This window comes from Hydra viridissima, unplaced genomic scaffold (assembly GCF_058129835.1).
Source record: "Hydra viridissima isolate aposymbiotic clone 2 unplaced genomic scaffold, HvirCarnegie_v1 scaffold_12, whole genome shotgun sequence".
Taxonomy (NCBI): domain Eukaryota; kingdom Metazoa; phylum Cnidaria; class Hydrozoa; order Anthoathecata; family Hydridae; genus Hydra; species Hydra viridissima.
The window spans coordinates 5,670,603-5,679,987 of record NW_028324311.1 but is presented as its reverse complement, the minus strand read 5'-3'; the positions used below and the strand labels follow the sequence as shown (position 1 = coordinate 5,679,987).

At 27.7% G+C, this 9,385-nt stretch overlaps 1 protein-coding gene across 1 annotated transcript; it reads right to left on the bottom strand.

Annotated features, from left to right (window-relative positions):
- Positions 1-582: 582 nt before the first annotated feature.
- Positions 583-9,327, bottom strand: LOC145194179 (uncharacterized). Its single transcript, XM_090067779.1, has 6 exons — positions 8,873-9,327; positions 6,134-6,325; positions 5,938-5,997; positions 4,634-4,909; positions 3,003-3,341; positions 583-932 (listed from the first exon to the last, which is right to left on the bottom strand). The coding sequence occupies exons 1-6, from the start codon at positions 8,901-8,903 to the stop codon at positions 682-684; spliced, it is 1,149 nt and encodes a 382-aa protein (XP_089923905.1). The 5' UTR covers positions 8,904-9,327; the 3' UTR covers positions 583-681.
- Between the last annotated feature and the right edge of the window lie 58 nt (positions 9,328-9,385).

Below are 9,385 nucleotides of genomic sequence, written 5' to 3'. Positions count from 1 at the left end.
TGATAATTGCAAAAGTATTTCATTGGATAGTCGGTATCATTGAATTTTTTTTAAAGAGTATCAAATACTAAACATCAACATGAGTGTCAAGCACAAAACGTTTTAAGTTGATATGAGCTATATACTTTTTGAAAATCTCTTGATTTGATAAAAAGAATTTAATATCCATTATTCGTTGAGGTAACAAAAATGTATTGTTAGAACATTTTGAACCGACTAAGTCTTTTCAAAATAAAAAAAATGGCGTCTAAACGTATTTTTTAACCTTAAAGGTAGTGGTATCGTAACAAAAATTACTTTATATATAATAGTTATCAAGTTCTGACATCACAGAAACCTCGAATTTTATTATTTCAAAGCTATATATATGTTACATATATATTTTATATAACATATACATACATATACTTACATATATATATATTCAATATGCTCAAATTTACAACTTTGGTCATGTTGACCGTAAAAATTTACAACCTTTGTCATGCTGAGCATAAAAATGCAGGGATAAGAAAACTACGAAACAAAAATCTTTGCCACAATATATAAAATAGGCGTTTGTAAATCTGGTATTTGTTTTAAAGTTAACTATCCTTCATTAACTAGGCATTACATCATGCCTGCATGAGGTTCGAGTAATCTGAATAACAGATGTGATGTAATATCACAACATATAAAAACTCATATTGCTAACCCGAGAGCCTTTAGAGCAACTGATGCTGCAGACATTTCCGCTTCTTTTTTAAAGCCTTTAGCTTCCCCCTGATATTGAACACCTTCAACTGTTACTATTGACACGTTGGTCATATCTTTATTTAAGGTCGTATATTGAGGAAGAGGCTTTTTTAGACGTTGGCAATATTCTTGCAGACGATTCTTGGCAGATAAACATGGAGATACCGAAGATGGTTCACTTGTGTTATAACTTTTTTCTAAGGTAAAATATAACACAAGAAGACATAAAAAAACATGTCATCTTTGCACAATGAGGATCAAAATTCATTGAGAAGACAAACATTTTTATTTGTTTTAAACTTTCGACATAAAAATAAAATACAGACAACAAAACCGAAAAAGTAGAAATATAGCTAATAAAATAAATAAAAGATTTACAAATGATTGCAATTAATCCGTAAGAAATTCGAATGTTTTTTTTGCACAAACACAAAAGATAAAGAATAATTCTGTCCAAAAGAAAAGCCTCTCGCACGCCGCTCATGCTAAAAGTGTGATATTTAATGGTTTGTACAACCTCTTAATATTTGATAGTTTACAAATTTCTATCGAACTAGACTTTCAAATAATCTATGATTTCGGATGATATCCGCTACAACATGAAGTCCTTTGTTTAGTTTTTTTTTTCCCCTTTAGTTTTTCAGTTTTTAAATTTATTTAATTCACTTTGCTAAGTGTTTTTGTTTGTGCGGCACACTTTTTTAACCGCATTTTTAAACCAGACAGGTAAATGATGATCAATCAAAAAGGAAAAAATGGTTTAAAGCAAACATCTTTTCGTCGTCATCCGTCTATCTTTTAAAAAGAAAAAAAAAAAAAAAAAAAAAAAAAAAGCACAGCAACAAAATGCCACATTCTCATTCAGGATTCTAAATAAGAATTTGGGATTTTGTAGCTGCTTTTTGTTTTTCTCTTTTTTTTTTTAAACCGTGATTTTCTTCTGACCCTACTAGCAATAATTGCTCAAATTATATAACTCAGCTTGGATTTCTTTATTTCAAATAGTTCCAGTAGCAGATAGATAATTTTTTTGGAGCAACTTTTTAGCGTCTATTTTTAGGCAATTTTACTCTTAGGAGATTGCTTTCATTTTATCCACTCTTTATGAGATATAGTTTAAATGTTGATTCAAAACTAGTTAAATATTGGAGTTCAAAATATACAGAATTAAGACATTAAAACCTATTATAATTTTAGTGGTTACATTATTATGGTCCATGGAATTTCCGTTAAATCTTTTTTTTAAGAAAGAAAAAAAAAAAAAACCACATAAGTAACCCGACAACAAATAGGAACACTAGTGAGTGTGGATTACTAAAATAAACAAAAGCTTTTTTTCTTTATCACTAAGTTTACCAACTAAAGACTGTCCTGAATGATAATAACCCATGGGGTTTTTGAAATATTTTGAGAACCACTTAATAGATTTTTTTTATTGTTTTAAAGCAAAGTTATCTCCCTTTCAAATAATGCAACGGTAGTTAAAAAAAAGTTGATTGTAAATAAAGAAAATCTATTTGCAAATAGAAAGCTCATTTTGGACGTGTGGCTTAAAAATGATACTTGCAAAAAAGTAAAGGAAAACTCTCAATCGTATCATCAAATCTTGGAGGGAAGGTCGAAGATTGAAAAGTTTGCTTTAAAAGAATAAAAAATGATCAAAATCGATTAATTGGTTCTCAAAATATTACAAAAACCTCATGGGTCATTATTATTCTGGACAGTCTTTAAACATTAAATACCTTTTTTTTAATCAAATAGCTCACAAACCAGATACTTATAGTCATAAATTGATCTTACAGTCCATTGAGCTAGCAATAGTAACTATAGCTTGATCTTATAATCTTTTAAACTAGTAATAGTAACTAGAAATAGTATTTTGTTACTATTACTAATTCAATGGATTATAAGGTGGAATTGATGAATTAAATTTAATTAACCAGGCTTTTAAATTAGTTAAAAATTAGTTTAAAAAACTTTTTTAAGAGCTTATGAAATGGCAATAGCAAAATTTTATTATTTACGTTTACCATTTCATTTACAACTTGTGTAAACTTTCAGGACTCCTGGATAACTTTTAGCTAGAATTTGTGTGCTTTAGCAGTTTTGGTATGGGAAAAAAAAAAAAAATCAAAAAAACATTTGCACATTCTCTAAAACACATAGCTAGTTATTTGCATCATAAACAGAACAAACTAACAGGACACAGACTTTGATTATAAAATTGTGTCCTGAATATTGATTTAAAAAACCTTAAAATAACACACCTTTTACTTTTTTAGTGAGATCTTCTCTGAAATTACTGGATGATAAACTTGATAAATCATTTGCAAGAATATTATAGGCAACTAAAGCTGCATTTTGTTCTGCATCCTTTTTCTTTAGATAAGAAGACATACTCTTGAACTCACGACCATTAAAAGTAACTGTTGAAAGGTAGCCACTAGATGAATAAACTGTCTGATAAATAGGTGTGTCTAAGTGTCTCTTCTGTGCTAGCTCATTTAACTTGCTCTTGAAGCTAGAACACTTATTTGATTCAACTAACATTTGCTTAGGCTTCTTTGAATACCAAGAATCCTGGCTAATGTTTGGGCGTTTTGTACCTATTAATAAAAAAAATGAAAACACCAAGTTACATATTCTTAGGTAAAAAGTCTTTTCTGGACTCATTTCCATTGAAAATATTTGTAATGATAAATTTTTAATTAAGGTCTTCCATTACCAGTTTTTTGTTGATGGACAGCAAACCTAGATCACTTTCTTTTTAAACTAGATTTAAATGTTGGACTTTTTTTCTTTCATTGGGAGATTAATCATAATACATTAAAAAAAAAAAAGGTTATTGATATTTTCTTTAACTAACTTGAAAATATTATTGATTAAATAACACTGAATTTTTATTATATTAATTTTTTAATAAAATTTGAGGATTCTAAATTTTAATTTCTTATTCTTTTTTTCATGCAACTTTTATTTGTCAATTATTTTATTTATGCATAATTTAAGTATGCATATAATATTTAATTTTAAAATGCTTTTTTATACTTTTGTTTTTTGACCCTTTTTTTCAAAAAAAATTAATTATCAATTTACAAAAAAAAAATAATAATAATAATAGTAATAATGGAATTTTTTTTGTAAGTCTTTAAAAAATAAGAGATCTCAGAAAAAAAGCATTTTGTATTGTTAGTCTAAGTTACTATATGCACCTAGAGTACCATAATAAAATATACAGTCAGAACAGAGTTCAACTGTAGAGTTTAACTGTAGAGTTTAATTGCACAGAGTTTAACTGTAATAACTGTAGAGTTTAACTGTAGAGTTTAATTGCACAGAGTTAACTGTAATAACTGTAGAGTTTAACTGTAGAGAAATTGCACAGTCATTTTAGAGTAAAGTTTACTCAAAAATGACTCTGTGCAAATAAACTCTACATATATGTCTATTTCTTATGCTTTAACTAGGTGATCTTAGGGTGATCAAGGTTTATTATAATCTATTGTTATATTAATAGTTTTAAGAGCTCTCTATTTACATTTTTTGTTGATTTATCTGTTTGACTTTTAAAAGCTTCTCTATTTATACTAAAATGGTAAGACATTAAAATTGTATTAAGATATTTTTTGTGGTGATATACAAGCTACCATTTAAAAGCTATTGATGAACTGTGAACTTCTTAAATAAGAATGTTGGTATTTTCATTATAGCAAGCACTCACAGCAAGTAAAATAAAAGTAATTTAAGACTTAGGTTATTGGTTTACAATAATTTAAAATGCATTGATAAATTACGTGGTGATACTGATTAAAATATTTCCTTACCAAAATATGGTTTTTAAATTAAAAAAAAAAGAAAAAAAAAAAAGAAAAAGAAAAAGACAATAATAAGTGCTTACCACTAATTGGAATATAAATACTACTTTCAGCTAAATAACCAAGCTGCTTGAGTGCATCAAATGCAGCATGATGCTCAGCTTCCTTTATACTTCGATGCCCTACAGTTGCCTGCACCAAATTATTATTGAATGTTACACTTCCAATATACTCTCCTGGGGCATTTAAAACTACTTTATATGAAGGAGTTGGAATATGGCTTTTTTGACAATATTCTTGCAAACTATTTTTGTACGAACAAAATTTACTTGTACCAGGAAGATAGATCACTGGTACAGCTAAAATAAACGATATTGACTCAAACAGAGAATGATAAATTTATGTTTGTATGCATGCATGTATGTATATAAGTATGCATGCATGTATGTATGTATATTTGTATGTATGTTTGTATGTATGTATGTATGTATGTATGTATGTATGTATGTATGTATGTATGTATGTATGTATGTATGTATGTATGTATGTATGTATGTATGTATGTATGTATGTATGTATGTATGTATGTATGTATGTATGCATGAATGTTTGTATGAATGCATGCATGTACCATTTTCCAGATTACATGGAAAAAAACTAGTGGTGATTTTGTGACTTGACTCAGTACAAACTTTACTTAACTATTTATCTGTTAGGCAGGGGCTATAACTTAAAAAATTCAATCAGAAATAAATACATTAAATCAAGATGTGTGTACAATTGAAGGTGAATAATTATGCTGAAAATGTTATTTTTAAAAAATCAGCATTAAAAATCTGATATAAATCTTGTTTTTAACACCAGATAAATGAAAGATTTAGAAAAGTAATTCAACTGATTAATTGAGTTGCTAAATGTTAATATTTTCATTATTACCCATTTTTAATCATTTTAAATTTTCCTTGAAATTTTAAAATTTTCAAGAATTATTTTGATTTGATCAGAATTACAAATTGCACAAAAAATATTTAACCATTGTATTATTATTGTTCAATCATTCCATTAATATTATCCAATCATCATTTTAATATTATCCATCATTCCATTTTTATTATCCATCATTCCATTTACATTATCCATCGTTCCATTTATATTATCCAATCTTTCCATTAATATTATCCAATCATATGCTTACCCCAGTAATATAACACAATTACCCCATTAATATTATATAATAATCCCATTAATATAACTAAGCACAACAACAATTTTTAAAAACAGTAATTGATTCAAAAATAGTAAAATGTTAAAAATGAAAAAAGAACATGCAAGATAATACACATGATTTTCAATAAAAAAAGAAAATTGAAGACATATAATAATTTACCTGATTTAGGTGTATAGCTCATTGGTGTTACATTTTGGCAAAAACCATACTGAATGTTATCTAAAAGTAAAAAAATAAAAACTTGGAGCACAATCACAACTAAGGTCCAACAGTTTTTCACATGAAATGTAAATGCTTACTTTGTCCTTCATAAGCATTTTGTATATGTGAACTTATCGAAGCAAATATGACTTACTCAATTGATTGGAATAGTTATAATCTGAAATGACACGATAGTGTTGGGTAGGTGTAACTTCAACAAGATATTGATTGTGTAACTCTGTTAGTATCCCTTGAACTGCATTGTTGTCTTTAATACCAAGGATGTTTTTTATATCATCAAATTGCAAGCCAACAGATCCAGCATTCTGTAAAATGTCATAAATCCCTAAAAATCAAATAAATAAAGAATTTTCTTCTGGAAAAAAAGTTTTCAAAATGACTCAAATTAACATACGTTGATTGATATCATATTGTAAAGTATTGTGTCTGATGACAAGTTAGGATTATCTAGATCATTTAATTCTTATGAGGTCCAGTACATTATATGAGTCTTGAGTAAATCATTAACTTTTAAAAATGACTGGAAAAAATAGATGATTTTTGTCTGAAAAATGGAACAATGAAGGTGGAAACAAAAGTGACTTCATTTTTAAACTGGTTTATTTGCAAAATCCATCATGTAACAAAGAAACAATTTCTTTGCTACATCATAGATGATCTGAATCAAAGATAACCAGATAGGATCTAAGATAACCAGATGACAGATTTGCTAAGAAATCTAAAGGCTAATATTCCTAGTATAACGATGGATGTATGTTAGGATGCCCTACCAATAAATATGTAAAAAATTTAAATTAAAAGTTTTGATAGTTTCAACCTTCCATTTGGTTTCAAATGTAATGAAATCAATTGTTCTATAATTTCATGAGAATAAAAGCAACTTTAAAGGTTGCTTAAGACAAAAACATGAATTCTCAATTTACTGTTTTGTTTGTCTATTACTTAACAGCATTGAATAGTGAACTAGACCCAATCCTTTATTGCTTGTACCTTGGAGTGCTTTGTTTGTCTTACTGTTTACTTGTAGGATAGAACAAGAAGTAAAACAGAACTTTGGCTCTTAGGCTCTGATTATAAGAGGAAGTCAAGTGCCTTCAAAGAAAGAAGTTCTGCAATTTTTTGTTTTCTGTATAAACAACATATTGTAAGATACAGTGCTGGAATTTTGACTTATCAGATTATTGGTTTCTGGAATAAAGCTCATATTCCAACAAAGCAGCACTACCACATATTTTCCCATGTTGAAAAGCTATTTAAACATTACTGTAACTGAAGAAAAACAAGCATCTAACATTAGAAATACATAACATAATGAAAGTGAATTTGTTTTAGAGATTGAACAGCTGTTTGATTTAGCTCATAAAAATGCAATGCTACTGATTACCATTAAGGAAGACAAACAGTTTCTACAGCTACAGAGAGAAGGTAGAATTTAGTACATGGGACAAGAATGTATAGCACTGTCAGCACTGGAGGTTTGAATGACTAAGAGAAAAGCTACTGCAGCAGAATGAAAGGCCAAAGAAGACTTAAAAAGCATTGAATTAAAAAGCAGTTAGCAACGCAATTTTGTAGAGTGACAGTGACAGAAATAGTACTGACGAAAGTGATGATTGCTCTAATTATGAACAAAGCACACCAAAAACACAGACCTAAAATTTTACTTTTTATTAACAGCTGCAACTTATCCCATGACAATTTGTTAAAGGATTATGATTTCAAAACATTAAATGTAAACAATAAATATTTGTTGCATCAAGGCTTATTGCCTTGTAATTATTGCAACTGGTAATAACAAGCTTCAGGATATTAGTTGTAGATCATAAAAAAACAAAGCAAGCACCACTTTGAGCCAACAGAATTTAACTTGAAGTCTGGAAATTTGACAGTCCAGGAACAAGCAAAGCTCCAGCAAAGACATGGATATTGCTTCTGAAACCAATATTATAAATCAATGGCTGTTATAACAAATAAGAAATTTACTTTCAGGTGTTTACTATGTGGGAAAGTTACAATTACCTTTTACCTAATCATTTAGAGTTTACACTAAAAAATTATGAAAAAACTTTTAACATATGAAATGCTTTTATTTGTAAAATAAAGCACCAAAGAAGTTGTAAGAGAAAAAAGAATTTTACAGACTGAATAAGGAAAAAACGTATTTTGAAAGTTGTAAAAGAAATTAGAATAAACTCAATGAATTGCAAACTTGGTACAAATAAGTTGTGTTTAGATAATGCATTTAATAAAACTTGCTTAGAGAAATTAAGTCCATTTCTGTCAAAGATAAAGGCTACTTCAAATATTGGAGTTCTTTTAAACATTCTCATATATTTACTTGATATTCCTTCAAAAGTTTGCCTACAGCTTACAAAGGTAGATATCAGCATAATGGAGGTGATTAAGTGAACTTAATGAGATACTTGAAGACTTTCTATTATATTAGATGTGTCCCAACACTATTATCAAAATCTATAGAAATCATAAACTTTTCAAATTTCAGAGCAAATAGTTTAAAAAAAGGTCCAAATTTACAAAAAATGTTTTGTTCCTAGTTTTATGTTTTAAGAAAATTTTAGGATTATAACAAAGGAACAAAAAAAACCTTTAATTTACGAAAATTTTGAGGACTTAACAATCTCACAGTTTTTAATCAATTGAATTTCAATAGCTGACATAAAATTACCCAGCAGCAATTAATTTAGTGCCTTAAATACATTAGTTACAATTTTCACAACCGAAACAATCCTTATAAAGTTAATTTTGTTTAGTCAATTTTCAAGAATGAACTGATGTATGAAACAAACATACAAATTAAGATAATAAATAAAAAAACACAGAAATATACTTAGCAATATAGAATACAAAATACCTTTTTTCCAATCATAATCCATATTCTGCATGCAATCAAAATTTAAATTGCTTGCAACTAAAAAAAAAAAAGTTAGTCACTTGTTATAGGTTTTAATTAATAACATTAAGTGAATATTGATGAAAAATTCTTGAGGATTTCAGCCATTTTATAGAGAAAAGAATGTATAAAAAAAAAAAAAAAAAAGAAAAACTAGCTACACAATGGCATTCATTTTTTATCATCAAAATTATTAATCAGCTATTTATAATTATTTATGTACGAGATAATTTAACTACTAAAATCATCTAGGTCTTTAGTAAACCGTAAATAACAACTCTTATTAAAAATAGAAAATAAAAATTAAATGAACGAAGGAGAAAGAACACACTAAATTTATTCTTTTATATTTGCAACGTTTTAGAATAAAGGACAATTTACTTAACGCCTGGCCTGAAATTTTATAATACTAGGACAGAATATTAAACGGTTGCCGAGAAGATGGAAAAATAAACTGATGGAATATCGACACTT